General features: G+C 38.9%; 2 protein-coding genes across 3 annotated transcripts; one reads left to right on the top strand and one right to left on the bottom strand.

The window, feature by feature from the left end:
• Positions 1–15032: 15032 nt before the first annotated feature.
• Positions 15033–18896, top strand: LOC115729153 (microtubule-associated protein 70-5). Its single transcript, XM_030659611.2, has 11 exons — positions 15033–15217; positions 15790–15875; positions 16032–16097; positions 16181–16351; positions 16452–16622; positions 16733–16888; positions 16985–17131; positions 17450–17521; positions 17616–18221; positions 18318–18466; positions 18618–18896. The coding sequence occupies exons 1-11, from the start codon at positions 15121–15123 to the stop codon at positions 18631–18633; spliced, it is 1737 nt and encodes a 578-aa protein (XP_030515471.1). The 5' UTR covers positions 15033–15120; the 3' UTR covers positions 18634–18896.
• Positions 18897–19306: 410 nt separating this feature from the next.
• Positions 19307–22750, bottom strand: LOC115729152 (pentatricopeptide repeat-containing protein At4g16390, chloroplastic). Of its 2 annotated transcripts, XM_048276323.1 has the most exons (3): positions 20518–22750; positions 19698–19869; positions 19307–19437 (listed from the first exon to the last, which is right to left on the bottom strand). In XM_048276323.1, the coding sequence occupies exon 1, from the start codon at positions 22703–22705 to the stop codon at positions 20594–20596; it is 2112 nt and encodes a 703-aa protein (XP_048132280.1). In that variant the 5' UTR covers positions 22706–22750; the 3' UTR covers positions 19307–19437; positions 19698–19869; positions 20518–20593. The 2 variants fall into 2 exon arrangements, with proteins under 2 accessions (XP_048132280.1, XP_030515469.1); XM_030659609.2 differs by lacking the exon at positions 19307–19437 and having other exon boundaries at positions 19563–19869.
• Between the last annotated feature and the right edge of the window lie 2445 nt (positions 22751–25195).

Here is a 25195-nt window from a genome sequence, read left to right as displayed (position 1 = left end):
TAATGAAATGAGAAATTCCCGGAGCCTTTGACAATCTCATGTCTCGAACCGGATAATGAAGTTTTTGCAACTCATTTGCATGAGCGAGGGCAACTCGCGATCCACGCCCCTAAGAAGTTTCTTATGTGCTTGCGAATTCTGTCCACCAAGATAAAAAGTTGTTGCATTTTATATGCTCAAAAACACTCATACATTACAAAGTTTGCGCATGACTGTTCCTCATGTTTAATTTACCAACTCTGAATAAGGAATATGAACTACATAAGATACATCGAATGTATGGAATGGGGCAGGGCGGGATGATGAAAGGCAATCCTTTCCCAAACACGTCCAATTTTTTCAGGCGAGATGAACGGTGGCAAAATTCCGCATTCCCGAGGTAAAGAGTTTTCTCGCGAAAGGTACGATAGCCGAAATGACAGAGGCATTCAGTTCTCTATCCCAAACACTACGGGTGATCCATTGATTACCCCTTTTGAGCGGTGGTTTCATTTCTTTACCCTCGTCAAGAACCACCCCACATCGGGGTCCAGACGATTTAATTCTAGCAAAGAACACGAGGTAAATGGTTAGAAATTTTCTTGCTCGGACTAACATTAATCTTCGGGTGTTTCTTTGCATTTATACTCGAATTTTAATTCAAGTGCCTTAGGATGATGAAGAGCATTCACTTCTCTATCCTATACACTTCATTCTTTGCATAGCCCACTTGAGCCCGCAAATTCATTTCTTAAACCCCCGTTGGTGATCATTTGCTCATTCCAAAGGCGAAGATAGCATTTTCCCAAGGATTAGAATTGGAGATGGTCGAGTCAACAGAGAATTCCCGAATGATCATTATGCTTGTTGTAATTCCTGGTTCAAAGTCATGGGATTGTAAAAAAAAAAGGAGAGGCAAACTCGAACTTTAAAGGAGAAGGGCCCGCTCTAAAAAAAAAAAAAACAAAAAAAAAAAAAAACAAAAAAAAAACAAAATAAAGAGATGTCGAAGGGCTCTCAAAGAAAAAGGAAAAGAAATCTTTTCTCGAAAAAAAGAAGAAAAAAAGAAAAATGAGAGTCGGGAGTAAGAAAAGCAAAGGCCGATCTCATATGAAAATTTCAAGCATAGGAAAAGCAAAGTGCCTACCAAAAGTAAGGCCAATGCACATTCATTTGTAAAGTACTTCTGGATTTTGAATGTACATTTTTGCATGTTAAGTTGTAAATTCCATGTACATGTTTGCATTGTGTCTCTTGCAAATCCTTGACAGACACTTGTTATGAAGAAGACTCCCCAAGAAATCGGTTTGTAAAGTGCAATTTTCGGTAGAAAACTACCATCCCTCATTCAATGATGGTATTCTTTCCCAAGACATTTCCAGAAGACCAAGATCGGTGACTAGTCAACGATGATCACCGACGTCAAGCCCCTTCTCATTTAATTTCGAGCCAAAACGAGCCTTTTCGTTCCTCGGTCCCCAATCCTAGCCTACGTTATAACCCTCCAAAGTCTCTTCCGATTAGGGCACTTGAGTTAACGTAGAGTTAAATGATTTTAAGCATCACTCGAAGAAGTTCGAGCAAGATTATTTCTCTCTCATTTTTGCAGGATTCTTGACTTGTAAATCCGGAGCAAATGATGAAGAAATTCATTTCAAAGACCTTGACTCAACCTGGAGTCCCCTTTGTAAACCTTTGACCTAGCTCTCATTACGGTCCTAATCAAGACCTCCGGATCGACTCGGTCGTATCAATTGCGAGATTACTTGGATCCTTATCGAATGCGATGATGGAAAGATTGAGTGATTTCTCTTGAATCCTCAGACAGGATAAATAGCTTTTCTCGAGAGTGAGAGAAAGCCCTTTCGGACCGAAGTCCCCCCATTCAGCTCACATTCGAGGTATTCGTAATGTGAGAACCTCCCTAGACAAAATTGGTAATGCAAACTTGACAGAATGGTTATGCATGAACCATAGTATGAGTGATTGCATTATACTCATTGTTGAATATGTTTGTGTGTGTTACCTCGACATTCTATGATAGGTAATACATTCCCGATGTTCGAGTTCCCTCCCAAGGTCTCGAAATTCTTCCAAGGATTATTGAATGAGCAAGTTTTGCTTTGGGCAAATGCCTACCGTGTACGATACAAAGCAATCGCTTCGTTCCTTGATTAATCGTTTGGAGAACCCGGGTAAGTTTTCCGAACCCCTTTTCAAATTAACAACTCTTCTCATGATAGTTGTTATGATTCAATTCAGGCAATATGCCCCTTTTGTACTTATCGATTCCATTCGATGGTGCTCCTATCAAATATTGTTCAATTCGGGCAATATGCCTCTTCTCGTCAAGTCGTGTAGACATATGCACCGGCGATCTTGACATCTTATCAAATCATAACGACGTAGCTCTTATGGTTTCAATCTCGGGACGTGAAGACATATGCACCGGCGATCTTGACATCTCTTCAAATCATAACGACGTAGCTCTTATGATTTCGGTATCGAATCACGAAGACGTATGCACCGGTGATCTTGACCTTTAGTCGGCTCATAATGACATAGCTCTTATGATTTTCGGCTCCTTTATCAAATCATGAAGACATAAGCACCCATATTTTTGATCCAAACCAAATCATAACGACGTAGCTCTTATGATTTTGGTTCCCCTTTATCGAATCGTGAAGACATATGCACTGGCGATTTCGACATTTAATCAACTCACAACGACGTAGCTCTTGTGAACTTGATCCCACTTCTTTCGACTCACAACGACGTAGCTCTTGTGATCTCAAACGACACACATATCTTGCGCTGTCTTGCATTAGGGAGAAGTCTCCGATAACAGATAGGCCAAATACCTTAAAATCCTTGCATCCGCAAAAAGAAACTTGGAAATTAAGAGAACCATTAGCTTACGAGAAATTTGGTAAAACAGGTATTCTTGTATGCGATCCATGTGCATGTTTCTCTAACATGGAAAAGAGGAATTATGACACATGTTATTTACAGGTCTTGCATATCATGCATCACTTCATTACATTAAAAAAAAATGGGATTAAAACTCCCGCCAAAAAAGTTCATCCATAATTTGCACTATCAAAATTTAGGATTCAATTTTGTCTTTGAGCGGAACCTCTACGAGCCTCCACTCAAAGAGGGGCAGCTGTTGACGCCTAAATTTTGATTAATCTATTTTTTGCATAAAAATTATAAAAAATCATCTCACATATTTATTTTTAGCGTACATTGCATTGGCATATAATCGGGCAAGCAGAACACTTAATTTAGCATGCGTCTAGACTAGGCACGGGATGGAAAAATACACCGAGAAGATTTGAAACTTCAAGGACTGTATTGCAAATACTTAAAATTTCAGGGACCTGTATTGCAAATACTTGGAACTTCGGGGACCGTATTGCAAATACCAAAAGAAGATGAAGAAGGGAAGATGATGAAGGGAAGATAATGAAAAGAAGATGAAGAAGGGAAGATGATGAAGGGAAGATAATGAAGGGAAGATGAAAATGGAAGGTGAAGAAATGAAGATGAAGAAGGGAAGATGAAAATGGAAGGTGAAGAAATGAAGATGAAGAAGAGAAGATGAAGATGGAAGGTGAAGAAATGAAGGTGAAGAATGAAGGATGAAGAACTTTGCCTATAAAAGAGGGAGAGTTCTTGAGAATTGAGGAAGAGTGGAAGAGAATTGAGAGAGAGAGTAGAAGAGAATTGAGAGAGTTTTTTAGGAAGAGTGGAAGAGAATTGAGAGAGTTTTGAGAGAGTTTTTGAGAGGAATTTTTAGAGAGGAAAAAGAGAGTTCTTGAGAAAAATCAGAAGAGAAAATTCGAGAGTGAAGAAAAGTGTTTTAGTCGAGCATCATCTTCGACGAGTCCCGACACATATTTCGCCCCTCGCAACCCAACAACGCCATTGCTTGCCATTTTCGACGACAGCCGCGTTCTTCCAGCTCCGAGATCTTGAAGGGAACTATAATGTGTATGTGAGTAAGATTTTATGTAATAGAAGGTAATCCTTTCCATCTCGATCTACAAAAATGTAATCGTTTGGTTTGAACATTTGTTTGTTTATTTTAGACATGCCACGTGTTCCAAATTTTAGCATTATTACATGTTAATTTATTTTTATAAATACTCGTGACTGGCTGCGTTTTCTTTCTTTCTAAATCACCCATGGTGTATATCGTACAAAGTTCAATGTTTTACATCCCCATAAAAAAGAAAAAAAAACCAAAAAAATTGCATCTTTGAATTTCAAGTAAAATCCATCAAAATTGCCAAATCAAATATTTTTCATGAAAATGGTACCGAAAGGGCGTTAGAGTAATCTAGCGTAACCAAATCCCCGAATTCAAAATCTCCGGTTCGCGGAAATAAGATAGTTTTCTCCCGCTATTTTATTTAGGTTTCTAATCAACCTACCGAAAATGATTAGTGGCGACTCCAAATTCAAATCACATTGCATGTTAATTATTTGAACCTTAAGTTGCGATTTGGTATGGACTTGGGAGAGTCCGAGTTAGGTTAGTTAATTAATTAACCTGATAATCCATTAGTCCGAAAATTAACTCGTTTATTTTTTTTAGGTCGCGACAAAACCGGGAATTTCTATTTGATAAAAAACGCCGGACCACGCTTGCCGCTCAATCTCTTCGCTGCTATCCGGATCCGATTGTTCGAAATATATTGGTGGTGAATCGGGCTCAAAAGCACAAGTCTTTGGGGCGTGGATCCTAGCTTGAAAGTTTGTTGGAAATTTGCTAAAGAGGTAATTTTTTTGGACTTTTAATTGCTAATCTATGCGTATTTGCTTGGAAATTTGCATTGTCGTTCTTGGATCGCTTTGAACACGTGTGATTTGCAATTAAAGCAAAGGAAAAATTAGACCTTTTTGTTGAATTCTTGCTTGAACCGGAAGTTGATTTTTTTTATACAAGAACTTGTTTGTTTTTTTTTTTTTGACGAATTGATCCGCGAATTGAATTCTATGTTGATTTTTTTTTTTGGGGTGACAGAATGAACTTGAAAATATGTCTTTCCTCCAAATAATAAGCTATTCAATCAGCCCAACACAAAAAAAAAAAAGAGACAAAACTTTGGTAAAATAGATTCTTGACGTGCATATATCCTCGTGATCAGATTTGTTATGTGTAATAGAGATAATTCTTGCCTTGAGCCATCATGTTCATTTGGATTATATTATCTCATAGTTGTTTGATGTTATTTCATGTGCTACGGATGTGCTCTCCGATTTTAAGGATTATCTCTAACATGTGATTTATTGAGGATATTTATCTATTGGTCGAACAAGTTTCATCTTGTGAATTTTTTATTATTATGACACTTGATTGTTAGAGATAAAGTTTGAGCTCATTGAATATTTGCCCTTTTTTTTTTTTTAGAATTGTCTGGAAATTAATTTTTCTGATCCTCAAAGATAATTTTCTCAAATTAAAATTGAAGAAAAATTTTTGATGAGGAAAGGTGGGTCCTCACTTCACAATTTCAGCCACCCCTCTTTGAATTTTCGAAAAATCAAGCTCAATGGACTTGTTTTTATTTTTATTTTTGTCGTGTTGTTTGTTTTTTATTGTTATAAAGTTTGCACAATTTTAAATAAACATGCCCATAATATATGCTCCCTAACGTGCCTAGACCCATCGAAAAAAAAAAACACACGCTTTAGCCACGATCTCGTGGAATGGGATGGTGGTTTAGTATAGAAATTCGTGTTCTACCCTTTGGCAAAAGGGATGTTGTTTTTCTATATACATATCCGCATACCGGCTCGAATTCTCGAGGATGTAGCGGATGAAATCTTGCTTTAGCCTAGATCTTTGGGAATGAGAGGATTTTCGAAAAAATCGGAAATTAAAGGTATATTATGGGCATTTTTGTTTATTTTTGTTCAGATTTTTTATTGCTTTTGAATGCTTTCTTTTATTGCCGAAAATACTAAAAAATCATCCTCCGGACGCTTAATATACAATCTTCATGTCACATTTTTTTCAATTAATAATCAAATTCACATCGATCAATCGGAAAAGCTTTTTTCATGAAATTGGTACCGAAAGGGTGTTAATTTTTCAATTAGCGTAACCAAGTCCCCGGACTCATTCTCGTTGGTTCGCAAAGATAAAATAGTTCTCCCGCTATTTTATATAGGTTTCTAATCAACCTACCGATTAGTGGCGGCTCCGATTAAATATTTCCTTATGAATAAATCTAAGTTGCGATTCGGTAGGATTTGGGAGGGTTCGAGTTAAGTTAGTTGATTTAATTAACCCGATAATCCGTTAGCCTAAATTTTAGGTCGCAACAGGGAGTCATGGGAAAAAGTACCAATAAAATCTTAAACCTATTGTATTGATACCAATTCAGTCTTAAACCTTTCAATTGAACAATTTAGTTATAAGCATTTTCACATTAGTACCAATTCTATTCATCCAACCAATTTTGACCGGAAATTGTTGACGCGGACGTCGGTCGTTCCACATAGCACAATGGACACCGACGTGGACATTTTTATTAATATTTTTGATATATTTTTTATTTTCCTTTCTTTCTTTCTTTTTCCTTCCTCTTTTCTATTTGCTGGCAACTAGCAAGGATGGCCAACCCTCATCGGGCCTCACCCGGAAAAGGATGAGGTTCTACGAGCCTTGCCTAGGCGACACCTGGCCAGGCTGCCTTGGCTTGGGTGAGGTTTGGCCTCTCCAAATTTGGCAAGGGGACCCTTGCCCATGCTCGCCCTTGCCCAAGCGCGGCCCGTCGAGACCAACCCTCTCCTTTGGCTCACGACACCAAAGTCGGCCATCCGCAAATAGAAAACGAAGGAAAAAAAGAAAAAAGAAAAAGAAGGCAAACAGAACGAGGAAAAAAAGAAAAAAAGGAAAATAAATAAATACATATACACATATTAAAAATATTTAAAAAAATCAACATTAGTGTCGGCTATATACCACATAAGATGGTTAGCCTCAACGTCAACGATATCCTATTAGAATTGGTCGAGTGGACTAAATTAGTATCAATATGAAAATGTTTATAACAAAATTGATCCAATAAAATATATATGACTGAATTAGTACCAATACAATTGATTTGAGAAATAATTGGTTTGAGATTTTTCACGTACTTAATCGGGGAGTCGGTATGTATAGTAGTTCATGTCCAGTCCGCATTCGTGCAATGTAGGCCTTCCGGTGTGTCCTCAGCTTTGCACCATCGCTTGGGCCAGTGCAGCCGACAAGATCCAGGCCCAATTCCGTCAAAAAATCATCGCTTGTCTTATGTGATACAGTTGCAAATGTTGGCCCAATAGTCGGATGCCTTTATTAAATCTTCAATACCGACCCATCAAAAGCCTCATCGATTATTATTGGGCTACATGGCCTTAATCTTCGGCTGAAAAAGAAATACCTAATTCAATATATTAAGGTTCAATGAAAACCATGATTACACAAGAAAAAACGATAGAAATAGTCCCTAAACTTTGGCCCAACATGCAATATGACTCGATCTTTTAGTTTATTCAATATAATCCATGAACTTTAATCTAATATATAATGTCGTCCCCGAACATTTAAGTCGTTCAATGTAATCCTTAGATTTTGGGTACATGTTGAATTTCATCATTGCACTATATGAAAAGGTTCAATGTCGTCCTTGAGCTTGAATTAATAGAAGGACAACATTGAATATTTTCATTTAGTTTAGGGACTAAATTGAACATGTATCAAAGTTTAGGAACTATATTGAACAAATTAAAAGTTCAAAGACCATATTGCATGTTGACTAAAGTTCATGGACCATTTACGTCCTTATCCCGTTAAAAAATTAGCGTTCAAATCTTTCTCAAGACATATGAGTTAGCCTCCTCGGCTAGCTATTAGAAATCCTTTGAAAAGCAAGTGGTAAACAGCCTTCGTTTTGGCTATATTTAGGTGGATGACTGGTTCTGCAGGGCAAACTTGAGCTAAGGTAGATTAGTTTCACTGATTTATTCGGTAGGAAACCTGGAAATCAAGACAGGAGCTTCTGCAAATGCTGGCCTTTAAACAGGTCGCTGTCTTTGGCAAGCAAGCGGGTTGGTTTCGAGTTGAATGTTCGAGCGATTGTAGCCTTTGGTGCTCCAGCATCAGAGCTCTATTCTGCAGCTAATCGTGCTACTTTCAATCCGTATTTTCGAGCATCTTCGCAGAGCTCTCGTCGCGCTTTAGGGATGGATCTCTCCCATCAACAATATTCGTTTATAGCGGGCAATCTATCATTTGCTGATGATGTGCATCAGCTTAGCACTTGGATTTATATTTACTACTGCAACTTAAGCTGGATTTCGCATTTAAAAAGGACAGATAAAAAGACATATATCTTTACAAGGCGTTAAGAGAGATCAGATGGCATAGAGACCGAACGATGAAGAGAAACTCTCTCTGTGTGATTCAATCTGCATATTCACTTTCATGGACATTTAACATATTTACTCGTCCTTCCGAGGCTCAATCGACGTATCCCGATTGGCCCGCGACGTAGTCGATGATTCCCTCGCCGGCTTTCTGGCCGTGACCTTCCGTCGAGAGCTTGGAGATCCCGCCAAAGGCGAATATCGTGACTAAGAACACGGCCGTGGAGGCAAAGAGAGGCCAGAAGTAAGCCAAGATGGTCGCGAATCTTGGTGCTGCATATGCCATAAGAGAAATCGCTACGACACCAATGACTGCCATGGCCACTTGATTCTTGTGTTGCAAAATCCGTGCAGGGATGTCCATGGCAATTGAGAGAGAGAGAGAGAGAGAGAGAGCTTTCTATTGGGTGTTGAAGAGCAATACTATGTAATTCTCGAAAGTCCTTAATATATTTCATTTGTTTAAAGGTTCTTGCTTTTCGTACGTCATCTGTTCTGCCTATAAAGTCCCCAACCCAATTGCTTTAATTGCACAGATACCCTCTTGCCATTACAAAACTAAATACCAGGAGAAACTTATGACAGAGAAGAGAGAACAATTCAGAGAATTTTGCCAAGAACACTCAACTATTTGGCTTATTACTTGTTGCACAAGCTGTGTAGTCTTTCTCAACACCTCCGATGTTCGTTGTTGTTGGCATGAACAGTTGGTTGTCTATTAAAAATCTAGAAAGAAAGAAGGGCACATAGACCTATGCATCTAGTGCGATATTCACAACCTTTCGAATTAGAAATACGTTTGGCGATCAAAAAAAGGTTAGAAGCATATTAAATGCGACCTACCAAGAAGGAGTTATATCTTGGAATGTGTAGGTTTAGATTCTCCGACTATTTCCAGAGAGCCCCACTTTTTCAATCCAAATGAAGATTAGTATAGAGGAATTGGAATAGCTTGCCTTTTTCTCCTTCCTACTGATTGACTTCATGAAAAGATAAGGTTAGGGTCTCTTCAAATTTTTGTCTTGATTCCAATTCATGAAAAGAATGACTTGATGGGAGGGTCTCTAGATGCCGCAAGATGTCCAAATCAAAAAAGTGTCATTCTCGAAAAGGTGCATTATTAAGTCTAAGAGGCTTTGTTACCATCCTTGTAGGTCACAAAGTCCTATCACTCAAGATTTGCATTATTCCACTCAACACTTTCGGCAAACAAATTTGTTTTTTTTTTTTTAATTATCAGTTTCTCTGTTCAACATCAACTCATATTCTTGAAACGATTTTGCCAAAGTTGTCAAATGTTTTCCTTAAGTTCTTGTCTACCTCTTACCTACTATGTCTCCATGAATATAAGGAATTGATTTTATGCAGCTCTATTTCTTTTTTTCTCAAAAACTTTTACTTTCTGACATAAACAAGAAAGTCTTGTTTCTATCATAGAACTGCTAACAAAGAATTTTGCTTTTGTTACTGGACACAAAAGGCTAGCATTTTTTTTTTTTATTTTAAGTCTAGCATAATCACAAGTTTAAAATGTTTGAAAAGAGAGGTAAACAAAACAACTTAAAAATGAACAAGTTAAAAAGAAACAATTAAACCGAACATTCCAGCAGTGAGTAAAACAGATGCCAATTAGGGTTTTAAAATTTGAAACGAATTTGACTGGACTAACCGGTTCGACCGAGAATTGATCAGGCCTCCGATCCGGTTTCAACCCTTTTGCCGGATTGAGTCAAAACAGGGTGAACATGGTAAATAAATTATCTAGTAATTCTTTTGAATGTTTTCCAGATAAAACTAAATATTTCCTTGAAGAGAGAAGTGAACTTCTAACTTGACCTATGTGTCAAAAACGATAGAAGACAACCACTTAACTTAAATTGTCGCACCAATTAATAGAAAGTTTTTAACGTACCCTACTCTCTATTGGTTAAATTGGCCTAGGTCGAACTGCGAAAGTCAATTTTAAATGGAGATAGAAATGGTGCTGTAGATCATTCGTCTCGTCTAGTACTCCTCCGGTGTTTCAACAAATCTCTAATATCGATTTATGTAGTTGCAGTTGTTATCGGCCATTGAGATTTGTCAAAATATTAAAAGGAATACCGTTTAGGACAAATGATCTTCATCCATGAAGAATGGGATATGGAGATTCAAATGAAGAAAACTCGTAATTAAACAATAATATTTTGGTGATTTAAAACTGATCATGATTGCAAATGACAATATTGCTCGACTGCCAGATTTCCACACGCAAAATTAGGATCGGAAAATTTCTCAAGCGAGGAAAGCTTAGAGAAGAAGTGGCCTGGAATTATAACATCAATACCTTGCAATCTGGATATATTCCTTATAGGTTTCAGCCCAATTGGGTTGTATTGGCCAGTCCGTAAATCCATAGATCTTGATTGGGCTCCATCTGAGACTTCAATTCAACCAATTCCAATGTCAACCAAATCCAACAGCCCCTAATCAATCCACTTCCTCGAGATGTCAATAACAACTTTAATAACAATAGTTGATATTAGAACATTATAAATAATAAGAGGAAGGAAAGAAATATTTCTTCCTCTGATGTTCTTGTGAACAAGTGCATAGGAGACAACCAACAATGGCCCAGCCGGTGTGAACTTGTTCTCAGACATCCATGTTGAGCTCCTTCGGAAGGAGAACGTTGGATCTCTTCTCTCCATTATAGCATGTGGATGAGGAAGCATGACAATAGCATCTCCAATGCCCATCGAGCTAGTGTTGGGTCATGGTTTAGGTTTTGGATTGATGATCTAGGGTCACATATTTAAAGGGCCCCTCTCCCCAAATCCTTTGGTTCAAGGTTCATTGATTGCTTTTGATGCCACTTTGTCCAAGTATACAATTAACGTAGACTTCCTCACCATATAATAATCTAATGTAGACTAACTTATGAAAAGCTTGAAAGTGGTGTCACGGTTCAAAGATCGTTTCGCTATATTCTCAGATATAAAACTTGCGAGGTTTCACCCATAACGTATCACGTTATTAAACATCGTTTACTCCATCACCCACCCTGAGATTTAATTAATGGCAACAGAGTTCTCATACTTTCTTCTCAGGAATCGATTATTGCGCATTCGATTCTATAAGTAACTCAGATTTGAGAGGGGAGACGATGCATTGGATGGGTATGCCGGTTTCCCTCTAGATAGTTGACAAAACACAGCCCTGTCCTCCGGTAATTTTGAAAAAAAACAAAAATACGCATCCCCTAACATTTTTAGTTATCAGTTTGCACGTGAGAACTGATGATAAAGTCGATTTTTCCGGAATGAGATCAATACGTAGGTATAAGTGTTGGTGTATACTCACATCACCTACCATTTTTAGTTTCTTTAAACCCTCTGGCAATAGCTACTAGGGGTGATCGATTTCAGGATGGATGGTTTTTACCCTAGAACCGAGAACCATCCGTTAGGGACTAGTTCCGCAAAATGTGAACCGTGAACCATCCGCTCGTTTCATGGATCCACCCGAAAATCGAACCATCGATCCGGTCTGATTTCCGGTTGGATTCCGGTTACTGGTCTACCGAGCACCAACATCAATTAAAAAAAGAAAAAGGGACCAATCTCTAGTGGTTGAAGGAGGAAAATTTTCAATAATGCAAGATAACAATGTGGACAATAATTTAGTACCATTGCCACATGAAAAAATTTCAATATGCAAGATAACAAGCATTGTAATATTTGCAAAAGTTATTTCAAAAGGATATACATTTGTATTATATAAAAGGACTGGTTCGGTTGAGCCGGTTGGATAGTTCTCACTTGAAACGAGAACAGAGCCGGTACCCGCCGGTTCCATAAAATTGGAACCGGAATCCGGATCGTATCCGCCGGTTACCATCCAAAATCGGCCGATTGAGTACGGTCTGATCCGGTTTGGATGGATCATGATCTTTTTGCTCACCCCTAATAGCTACCCGGAGACTTCATCAAGAACAAGAGAGCCAACTATCTAGTTTTCCCCTTTTTTGGGGCTTAATCTTCTATTTCTTGATGTAAATTCTTTATTTCCATCTACTCACCCTCGATCATGTTCATCTCAACGGTTCCGATGGGGTTGGGACCCATAAATGAGCACTTAGAAACGCCAGATGTATGGCATCAACATAGCATAGTTAGGTCAACCAAATATCATCATCACTATTATTATTATTATTATTATTATTATTATTATTATTATTTGCTGCACACTTTATTATTGCATTATCCCTTGCCCCCACCTACTCATGAACAACTCTCCCGCCCCCAAAGTCCCATTCCACATCAGCGGCAGAGTGATCAGATGATTCATTTGTTCAAACACACAAATGATTGTGATCAGAAACCCTAATCTTGATCAAACCCCTGTTGACTTTTCTTGGTGCTTTCGAGGATTGGTCAATCGATGTCCTTTTCTTCAAGAGCCGTTGAGGGTGTTGGTGAGGGATGGTGTTGGAGTCTTCCCTTCGTCGTCTTCCCAGAATACAACGTATAGATTTTGAGATTGCCAAATGTCCAAAACACACAAATGATCTCTGATAAATTACAATAAGCCGGGGACAAAAATAAAATAATAGCTGCACATCTAGCTGGCTTTCTCGTTAATCAAATCATATACTTCCAAGCAAAGATGGATTGGCCCTCCATTCATTAAACAGGATTAGCTTTTTGATCTTTCAAGCCACTTCAGTTAGTCCACATCAGACATGAACCATCAATACCTCATTTACTTAGTTCAAACCCTTGTTTCCTCAGCAGCTTCCATTGAGTAAAAATGGCAGCAGTGGATTATGGAAGATTTAGCGCTTAAGCAATCAAGGAAAGATGAGTTCTGTCTCAAGGGGCATGAGTTTTTGTCACTGACAATACTAAGTTATGAGTTTAAGAAGACATTATGAGTTTAAGACATTATGAGTTTAAGACAATATAGATGCCAGCATTGACAACATATCATGGGTTTAAGAAGACATTATGAGTTTTGCAGGTCTGCTGAAATGAGATGAGCCTGAGCTTCATTAAGCATTCGAACTATAAAATAGAAAACAACATGTTCAATTACTTCAAAAGTTTAGTTAATGAAGAATGATACAATCTGTATAGTATATCGGATTACTAAGTTCTTGCGTGCAGCATGACCAAACTACGAAATCCTGATACGTGCACGCATGTAACGTGATTGGTGCGACGGTCGAACAAATGAATTGCATCATAAAAAATTACATTAGGAACTCCAAAATGTGATGAATTGAAAATAACACCTCACAGATTTTAAATTATCTAGTTTTTGAATTATTGTTTGGTACATTTAGAGTGAAAAAGTTTACGCCACAAGCCGAAACAAGATATTGACGATAACATAGCTTGCCGTTTTAGTAATTTTATTCATTTCATTAACAGATAAATAATCTTTTCATTTAACCACTACGCATGGTAAATTATAAATATTGTGTGTATGGTGAATTTGATTTTAAAAAAATGCCTTTTTACCCGATGGAAACTCAAGGAACATGTTGGAATTTGTAATTACGCAATAAAATAAAAAATTTTGAAAATAAATGCGGCTTTTTGATTAAAAAAAAAGAAAAGAAAAGAAAAGAAAAAGAAATCGCGAACAGAATCAAAATTAGAACCCAAGGGCAGTTTCATTATTAGCATTTCCATATATTCCGTCATTGGATCTACCCTTCCTTTAGAAGATTTGCTTGCATAGGAAAACCGATTTCCCCGGCCACGAAGGGCGGCCGGCGATGACAGATCCGCTACGCCTGTGATTTTCGACAAAAATTAACGGGAAGGATCACATTGGAGTTTCGTGTAAAGGTTTGAGACTATATTGGCAAAATTGAAAACTCTAAAGCTGAATTGACATTCGTACAAAATAGATTTTAGGCTATCGTATAATATTTTCAAATTCTTGGTGCTCAATATGTAATAAACTTTGTACATATATTTGTCTATTTGTGAACCTAGTTAAGATTTGGAGTGATACCAACCCCAAGTCACAATCATCATTAGCCCAGACGCAGATTTCTAGAAATCCAGGATGATTTTAACTGATTCCACATGGCCTCTTCTTTACTTAGGTTGGTCATGTTTAGGTTCTTGATATAATCCAAAGGCTCCTCTTCTCTCTCAAACATATGGCAACACCAGGAACAACCACCACTCCAAACAGCGTTCTTCAGGAAAAAAACTACTAAAACCCACATGCTCATGTCAAATTATGAGTGGTCCAAAAATGAAATGAGGATGAAAAAAGTGAAAAACCCAACAAAAAAAAAATTAAATCTTTAAATCAATTATTGTGTAATTAAACCATGGAAAAGCCAACAAGATTTGGTCAAGGAGGTTTACTGGGGGTTTCTTTGTAGATAAGTTTGGGCTTAAAGATTGGATTTTTATTTGAACAGTGATCTTGAAAGAGAGATGAAATTGAGTAACGGTTAGCATCAGAGGCGGAGGAAAACGAGCCGGCTAAGCCGGCTCACTTGAGAAGTGATTTTCGGATTTTGCTTCAAAACAGGGGCAATGACATCGCCTCCATTTTGGTCAAATTCCTTAAGTGTATACATGCCGTGGACAGTAATCTTCAATCCTCAAACGCTCTTATAAAAGGTCTTGGTGGTGTTCTCTCGTTCTTGATTTTTTTTGTGATACTGATTAAGCACGGAGGAAAGAGAGTGAGTCTTTAAGAAAAGAGATGGGCTCTGAAGAACAATTTGGAGGGGAAGAGCTCTGTCTTTCTCACTTTGACCCTGTTGTTTTAGAGCTCAACCGCCTGCAAAACCTCCTCAAAGGTTCTCTCTTTCTCTCTCTCTCTCTGTGGCTTTATCAAGAGAGTTGATGCACTGTACTTTTGGATTCGGATGGCTTAGTATGAATCGCTGGCTTTGTTTAATGGAGACCCATCATGGGTTTGTAATGCAATGTTCAACATGATGTGGAATTCTTGATTCTAGGAAATTTTTTGGCTTTTTCTTTTGTGTGCATGGAATGATGCAAGACTTGAAGTTGGTACAGTCATGGTTTGCTGTCGAGTTTCGATAACTTGGATTGGTTCTTAATCCGATAGTTCAGAATGAGGTCATGTCTTCGGCAGGAGCGCACGGGACACTCCTGTCGATAAATGGTGTTTGCACAGTTGCCATAAAAAAAAAATGCAGATGACTAATGTTGATTGAGAAATGACCCCGGTTTTCTGAATAGATGAAGGAGTCTCTAGGGCATTTGTAATGTCAACCATGTTCTAGATAATTTACGTTGCCGATTGAGAAATGCTGCTGCTTTTTTGTCAGATGTTTGTTATTGTGCCGTTGCACGATATCCTGCATCGTTAATTATACATCGTCACTTGTTATGCTCAATGCAGAAAGGGATAGAGAATCGGCGAATGCTCAGAGTGAAATCAAGTCTTTAAAAGCAAGTGAAGTTCTGAAGGACAAGGCTATAGAGGAGGTATGGGAAAATAATGGCATTAATCATGCCGATACAATAACCCGACACGTGTTAGTTCAATCTTTTTACCAGAGTAGGACTTCGATTATTCATCAGTTCATGAAAATGCTCGAAACATCAGCTTTATGTGCTTTCATCTCGATTTTTTTATGGCAGCTGAACAATGTAGTTCAGAAACTGGAGGAAAAGCTTGCAATCACTGAAAATTTTCTGGAGCACAAGGTGAATTGCTTCTTCGGACAACACATTAACCCCCTCAAGTCACAAGATGGGCATTAACTTTTCCAACTTCTCTATTAATGCAGAACCTGGAAGTCAAGAAGCTCACGAGCGAAAAGAGAGACGCCTTGGCTGCACAATATGCTGCGGAGGCAACTCTTAGAAGGGTTCATGCGAACCAAAAGGACAATGATCTGCCTCCTGTCGAGTCTCTCATTGCTCCACTAGAGGCTGAGATCAAAATGCATAAGAATGAGGTATCATATCCTTACTGAATCCAAGATAACAATGTGAAATCTAGTTGATTGCTTATCTTGAAGCACTCCCGGTGACACAATCCCCATGTTTGGTTATCAGATTGCAGCTCTGCAGGAGAACAAGAAGGCTTTGGAACGCCTCACTAAGTCGAAAGAATTAGCTCTGCTTGAGGCAGAGAAGATTTTGCGAAGCGCTTTGGAAAGAGCTTTGATCGTGGAGGAAGTTCAGAACCAGAACTACGAGCTAAAGCGACAGATTGAGATCTGCCAGGCATGATCTTATCATCCTAACAGACACAACCTAATGGATCTCAATTTGAACAATTCGCTGCAATTCGAGTATCCGGTGATTCTTAAGTAGTTTTACTTCTAAATGTGCAGGAAGAGAACAAGATACTTGAGAAGACCAACCGCCAAAAGGTTTTAGAGGTTGAAAAGTTGAGCCAAACAATTCAAGAACTCGAGGAGGCTATTCTAGCTGGTGGTGCAGCAGCGAATTCTGTTCGTGATTATCAACGCCAGATTTCTGAACTTAATGTACATATGAAATCTTTGTATTCTAGATATCCACATTCTCATTTCATTAGCTGAAGTGTAGCTGAAGAACCTATGCCCTACGTTTTCTTCCCTCAGGAAGAGAAGAGGACTCTTGAGAGGGAGCTAGCAAGAGCCAAAGTTTCCGCGAACCGAGTTGCCACTGTTGTGGCCAATGAGTGGAAAGATGACTACGACAAAGTAATACCCATCAAGCAATGGCTTGAAGAAAGAAGGATACTGCAGGTAATTAAGTTTCCCGGTGACAGAAAACTAGAGATTCAGTAATTGCGTCATCTCCGTATCTTTTGACACTTCGTTTTGTTTGCTATGAAATTTTTTCTATTTGTTGCTGTTAATATGGAACTTCTCTGTGAACCGAGGGAAATTTGATTTCTATTTGTGAGATCAGAGATCCAGAGCTACTTGAGCAGAATTTAAAAACTTCATTACAAAAGAGAACTAATCATGACAACCTTTACCTTGTTTTACTGAGTAAAAAGAAATGCTGGAACATGAGGCCTTGCATTCTCTTTGATGGAAATAACATATCTGGCCGTGTAGGCAGAGATGCAAAGAATAAGAGACAAGCTTGCTGTATCAGAAAGAGCAGCCAAGGCAGAAGCACTAATGAAGGTGAAGTCTAAGCTATAGCGATTTTGTATGTAATTCCTTTCTCCTTTCATATTCTTCGGAAACTAATGATGATCATCTACTATGTCGATCTCAGGAAAAATTTAAGCTGAGGCTAAAGACACTGGAAGAGGGGCTGAGGTGCGGGTCGAATGTCTTGGTGAATTCAAACTTTCCTTGTGCATCACCAAAGACAGAAAAATCGAACAAAATATTTAGCTTCCTAACGAGCAATGGTGGACTCAAAAAGAGATCATCGTCGCAGCCAAGGGCTTCTACCATTAGAAGCTCTCCTCTTCGGCGGCCACATATGCAGGATGAAGCGGCTAATGTTGCCAGAGAATTCAACAGCACGAACAGTCTGAGAAAGAAATTTGCTTCCGAGGAATATTTGCTGAAAAAAGGTATGTGGGTGTCTAGAAATAAGGTCGTTGACAGCACAGGCAAGGAAAATGTGGAAAAGAAAACATGTTCAGACGAAAGCGTTGACAAGCCTGCCAATGAAAAGAAAACAGCATCAGGGGAAAGTATAACAGATGGCAATGGCGACATCGAATTGGCAAGTAAAGGAAGAGCCAAGTTGGATAACGAAGATGTGGTCTCGGGCTTTCTATATGACAGACTTCAGAAGGAAGTCATCGGGTTAAGGAAGTTCTCCGAGGCTAAAGATAGCATCTTGAATGCTAAGGAACAGGAAATTCAGGTAAAAGTATGAACAATCTCTCTCCCTGTCTCACACACCCAAATGTCTGCACACGTCCACGGATGCGAGTAACTGAGGTTTCAAATTTCATTTCAGATGCTAATGAAGAAGGTGGATACATTGACAAAATCCATTGAAGTGGAGTCCAAGAAAGTGAAAAGAGAAACAGCAATCAGAGAAAAGGAAGTAGCGCAGATGAGACTGGATGAGCATAAGAACATCAAGAACCTGAAATCGACCAACAGGTAGAAAGTCTTTCGAACTCGGCTACCGTGCTTGTAGTTTCTTGATGTACCCTGTCATTTTTCTTTTGTCCTCTGACTTCATATCCTTTTATGTCAATCTTCCACTTTTATCCCCTGTACTATAGCATTTCTTTCCTCAAACATTTGGCAGGGCGGTCAAGGCATGATTGTGAAAAAGTGATGGAGTGGATGGAAATTGGAAACTCTGCCACACCAGCAACATTCTCTTGATTTATTTCGTGTAAATATTGATGGAAAAGAAAGGGCTTTACCATTGATTAACTGGTGCAATTTCAGTTCTGATTACTTTGGTTTTTCAAATTAGAACCGTAAATTCTAGGATTGAATTGGGAGTGTGCTTTTTTGGTGCTTGAGATTGGAAGAATGGCATTTCTTGCTCATGCTTTATAAGAAACAGTGTTTGCTGAAATGTATTTTTTAGAAGTTTGCTTAGCGAGCCTACCTCATGCGTGTTGACTTTAACGACAGAGAAACAGAGGTATATTACCAGGGTCTCTTTCGCATTATCTACAAACTTAACACAAAAGATTTTAGATCTAGGCATTGCGAGCTATATTGAAACGTCCTCCAGGCGACCCGTAGCTTCAAAAGTTCTGGACTTCTGGTATAGTGGCTAAAGATGGTCGCCATTTCTGGCACTGTTCGTCGAAGCAGAATCTGTTCAGCAACTGAACGGCGATTTCTTCGGGCGTCATCTTGTCCCCATGTTGCAGGATCAACGCAAGCTCTTGCTTTGTCACTATGATCTTGACGAAGCTGCTCTTGCACTTCCTCTGATCAGATGGTTCAGTATGCAACGGAGGGCTTCGCCGGTGCTCTGCACCCTGCACTATGTAGTACACTTCTTCAGGTTCTAGCACGGCGTTTAATAGAAACGACGAATGAGACTGTCTTTCGCCATTGCTTGGACTGGATGTTATCTTCTTCACGGGAGTTGATGCATCGACTTCCTCCTCTCCTCCATCAAAGAGAGCACGGAAGACATTGTCGTGGGGTCGATGAAAGAGAAGATGAATACAATTTCCCATGATTCATTGTTCTCAAGAAATGGGATTCTTGAGTATATATAGAGGCATGCTTTAAGTGGTTCACGTTTTAAGTAGTTAAACGTGCAAGCCATTACAGTATTATTTTATCAGCTCCTGCTTTCCATGTAGTTAGACAAAATTATATTGATCTCTACAAATAATGATACTCGAACAGTACCTACTGGGGAAGGATCGAGTAGATGTCAAATACTGAATTACTAAGTGTTTAGAAAGTCAAAAGGACCCGTCAACTGAATTTCCCCCTCAAGAACCCATACAACATGTCTCCATAGATCAACCATTGTCGCCATGCGACATGGCGACATGAGACATATTACTGCAATCTCCTGTTTCCTAAATTTAACAAATATTGAGTGATACTATAAATGTACATGCATATAAGAAAAACTACACAATGAAAAAAACTAAAGAAGACAGGGATGTTGCGGTTCATTCAATTAAGTGAAATTAGATTAAGGATTCGATCCAATCATTTGTGTCTCTCATTTTGGGGGAAAATGCTGTTTCTCATCTTAAACCTCAACTCAAAGACCATCTAACTTCAGAAAAAAATCAACAGATTTGATATTTCCTCAGACTGGCAAAATCATTGAAACCTTGAAAGTCAAATTACACAAGCAGGCTGCTATAGCTTCTTATATTTTCTTAGCAGAGCCAATGCACATATTGTAAAGGCATTAGTTCCAAGCTCCAATACCTGTCCAGCAATCATATTGCAGCCCTTTATTTAAAAATAAAAGAGAGATGCCGCTAATCCGTGTCTATTGCACAAAACAACTCATACGAAACTCATTCCAGAGTAAGCGGTGAATATATCAGGAACACCCAAAATACAGCAGAATTAGCCACCTAAACAGTCCACCGATTCCAAGAGATTCATTAACTCTCTGCATTCAAATCTATAAATTAATTCCTATCTCAAATTGTACAAAAAATTAAGCCCTCGAAGACAAGTGTGAGGGAAGTTACAGGAAAGAGTACCTTTTGAGCTAAGGAGGATTGACTGTATAGTAGTTCTAATGTCCTTTTCAGTTTTCAGCCCCTTAAGCAAGCAAGATTATGAAGCTTCTAATTCAAGGGAGCTTCTGGATTCCAACCACGACTGTGCAGCAATCTTTGTTGTCAAGAACCAGCCGACCTTATCTGGTGCCTCATGGAATGGGGCATTCAGTTCCTTCAAATGCGACTCGAAAACGCTTGCTAGCCCTTTATCCGAGTACTTGTGTTTCCCATGTCCGGTGTTGATTCCTAGCAATGGAGGAAGCTCCTCCCCGGATTGCAGTACCTTGGACAGATCATTAATCCAAACGTGTAATGCAGTCAGAGCTGCCCCGAGGGACAAACTCTTCAAATGTAGAGACCACTGAGTTGCAGACCTGGACTGTATGTCTTTGTAAATCTCAAGCGTAAGCCCTAGGTCTAGCAGCTCACAGGCCTTCTCCAATATATTGGCATTGACACATAGGTCGATTAAGCAATTGCAATAGGCCTTCTTTACATCAGCATTAATGGACTCAAAAAGTTCCAGTGCTTCCTCCTTAAAATTCAACTCACTGTCGTGCTCTTTATTCAGAAGTTTAACCACATTTCCGAGCTTAGGATTAGCCTTCTCAATGCAGTAAACAAGCTTATCAAGATCCTCACTTGGGGTCTGCGTCATCACATTCAGGAGACACCCACAGAACCGGTCATCTGGAGTTATGGCCAACTCCAGGAGACGATTGAATGTACTCACAACATCATCCGTGCGCTGGGCTTTTCCATAGCATTGTATAAGTGATGTCAAAACAAATATGTTAGGCTCAAAACCTGCCTCCAACATTTGGTCCAACATCCCCTCTGCCTCCGAGACCTTTCCACTACACGAATATATAGTAATCAGTGATGAAAATGTCCAACTGTCAGGCTGGCAAGTCCCGGAGCTCTTCATTTCCTCAAAAATCTGAACTGCCTCATCTATGTAGCCAACATCAGCGCACATTGCCAGAAGAGTATTGTAAAGAATTACGTTCAACTCCATTCCTTTCTCCTTCATCTCTCTGTAAATAGCTATAGCATCTTCACCATACCGAGCTTTACCATAGGCTCGTACAAGAGCTGCGTAAGTGGCAAAGCTTGGGGTAAAACCATTGTTAATCAACTCTTTGTACAGAATCTTGGCCTGCCACGGCCTCTTAGCTCTGCCCATGGCATCCAACAACGTGTTATATATAACCAAGTTTGGCTTTGCCCCAAGAGCCTTCATCTCTTCGTACACATTCAAGCACCCGTCAAAATTCTTCGTCTGCCCATATATCTTAATCAAAGTCGAGAACGTAACCACATCGACGCGCCACTTTTCAGTCCTAGCCCTGTCATAAAGGCTCAAAGCCATATCGACATTACCAGCCCGACCATATGCATCGATCATAGCAGAATACGTAACATCATCAGGATCACATCCGAATTGAGGCATCTTCTCGAACCATTCAACTGCCTTAGTTGGCAGATAACACATCCTAGCGCAGCTAATTATAGTGGAAAAAGTCACATTATCAGGCTTAACCCCTCTCTCACGCATTTCAGCGAACAGCTTCTCTGCTCTATCCAAATCCTTGCACTTCCTAAACACCTTCAACGTCACATTATACATTATCACCTCCCTCGTTGGTTTTATCCTCTGTTGGAAGTACTTCAATGCAAGCACCGCATTCTCCGCATTAGCCATGTTATTGAGAACAACCACAGCATCTTGTTCCGATATCTTATCCCCCAACCCGCTCAAGATCCCGAAAACATCATCTTCAGTCGAACTACATGAGTTCAACGATTCGGCCATGTTGATAAGAAAAGCGTACCTCGCGTCATAAGACTGTTGCCGAAGCTTTGAAGCTCGGGGGCTATTGGGATTGACCCAGATGTAGCTTCTCGATGGAGAACTGATTTTTCCATCTGGGTACTGAGAATCCGGTGATTTCGGAGCTGGGCTCCGAGTTTCTTGAGAAACTGCGTCATCCACAGAGACCTGGGCCGCTTGACAAGATAATTCCAAGCGAAGTGAAAGGAAATCTGATTTACGGGGGAAATTGAAACTTCTGAGCTTGCTATTGGGAGGACAAGAGAGAGTTTTGCAGAGATAATGGCGGTCATGTAGGAAATACGACGGCGAAGAGCAGAGATGATACGCCATTTTGGCCCGCCTTTGCTGCCCAGTGAAGCGGAGAGCCTTATCACGGAGAAGATGAAAATGATGTTGTACCATTTTTTCCACTGGGGGTAAATACGTCAATTTCAATAGAAAAGATCTTCTCAAAATTAGCCCTTATTTATTTTGAAATATCGTTGTTCACGAGCATCCGAGCACTTGCTAAGTAAAAAAAAAAATGATGATTATGACACTGATAGAGATGAGCATTTCCTCGTTATCCGATGCTGTTTTCGAAGTCTTAATTTTAACTTGAAGGTGCCTTTATTTCACGAAAAACTTCATGCTAAAGAAAAATATTTTTTAAAAAAATTATTTTTCTGAGAAAATGTTTAGTTTTCTTTTGTTTGATTATATGCAATCGAAAATGTTTTCTTGCGTTTGAATCTCATTTTATAAATGATTTCAATCTCATGATTTTGTTTTTGAAAAAAATTTAAATTTTTAAAATTATGTTTTATATTCTATTCTCTTCTTTCTTCCTTCTTCCTCCGTCGCGACGTCCTCTACCACGACCGATCGGCGTTGGCCACGAGCGGGCTCGGGTTCGTCGAGTCCGGTGAGCTCGAGGCTAGCCATCCGAAGCTCGACAACCGGCGGAGGTAGAAAAAAAGAACGAAAGAAAAGAAAATGAAAAATAAAATAAATAAAATATATAAAGTACAAGTATACATAAAATATAACATATTATTTATTAAAAAATAAAAAAACTAATAGTACCGATTCCGAAAAAGTGTTTTTACCTCTTTAGATTGATGAATTCACTATTCTAATTTTGTGCACGAATTTTCCGTTGACTGAAAAGTATTTTTCATTGACTAAATCATTTTTAGCAAATCAAACGGGTGAAAGTCCGGAAAATTGATTCCCGAAAAACATTTTCATTCAAATGAACGCATCCTAAGCTTGATTTGTTTAGCGAAAATTGACTAATTTGAAAAATGTTATCCCAAAAAATGATTATCTACATCGCTTACAAAATTGAGTGAGCAAAAAATAAATTTCATTGTCGACGAAATATGTAGACATAACTTGTTGTTGATAATGAAAATATCTTTTATTAGCTAATTATTTTAACTGATATAAGCGATTTTTTAGGAAAATATTTTTCAAATAATTCATTCTTTGCTAAACAAACAGAGCTTTAATATTAAACGTTCAAAACTTGGTCGATATCATTTTTTTTTTGTCTAATGGAGTGTCATTAGTAAAATATTAGGTAAGTCTATCTTACTATGTCAACGGTAAGCCACTCCATTGAGTAATCGCCACGTGTGCATGCGAGACCCAACCGATCAAGCTCTACGACCACCACACCCTCTTTGACCTCATCGCCATCACCCAATCTCCATGCCCCGGACCTGCCATTTCGTCAATCTAGCGCATTGCTGCCGCCTCTTGGTTGTCCAGACGGGCGTGAAGCCCAGCAACACCCCACTCGACCGGTGCGACAACCCGAAAGCTCATCGATTTCGGGTCGGCGATCCGGGCTTGGTGGCGAGATGTCCTTATTCATAATCAAATAGCATACATCATCAAACGTCATGCTTCTAGACCCAGAGCAATCACTAATAGAAGTAACAATAGTATTTTAATTATCGAGCAATGAGGAGAATAGAGTTGAAGCACATACATTATCATCAAAGTCGATTTCAATTGGACTCAAGATGACTAATGACGACATTGATTTAATTAATGTGTTCAAGAACATTCGCGCATTCGCTTGTGTTGAAATGAAACTGACATCACATCTAGACATTTTTAATGATGGAGGGGGCTTCTCGTACCTGTTCAATAGAGTATTCATCAATCCCGCAATGGTATTTAGCAATTAGGGCGCTTCCCTAATTGTTTGAACCGGTCAGAAATTTCACATTCTGCCCCATTTTGTCATCCAACATGTTTTCATAGTTTTTCTTGGTCGAAATAAAATCTCATTTGCCTTGGAAACCCTTTAATTTATCTTGCAAAGTGAAATCCATCCTCAATGATGGAGACTTCACAACTTAAGCATCTTTGTATATGGTTTGGAAGATCATGTTATTGTGGTCCCCTAATCATAATCTACCGTGAAAGTTTCACGGGCATTTTTTATACTTTAGTCACATTTAGAGGTGTCAAACGGATAGGTCGAGTTGAATTTGAGTCATATTGAATATGATCCGATTCATATTGACCCATTTAACCCGTTTTGATGTATTTTCATGCAGCACATATTTAACGACCCAACTCATACTCAACCCAACTCGTATTATTTAAACACTCCTATATATAATCAAATCATGGAATATTCTTTTCTTATACTTAGTTAAGAAAAATGACATTGGTAAAACACTTTCATATAATACAAATCTAGTTAATTTTTTTAAAATTAGTTTTTAGGAGAACTTATCCAAAAACCAAACAGAATACCTTCTCCTGCGCCGCCGGCCCCTCCCCGTGTCCCCACGGTCATGCCCCGTCCTATCGCTGCCC

The sequence above is a fragment of the Rhodamnia argentea genome, chromosome 3 (assembly GCF_020921035.1).
Source record: "Rhodamnia argentea isolate NSW1041297 chromosome 3, ASM2092103v1, whole genome shotgun sequence".
NCBI lineage: Eukaryota > Viridiplantae > Streptophyta > Magnoliopsida > Myrtales > Myrtaceae > Rhodamnia > Rhodamnia argentea.
The sequence above is the reverse complement of the archived record's forward strand: the minus strand, read 5'-3'. Positions and strand labels throughout refer to the sequence as shown.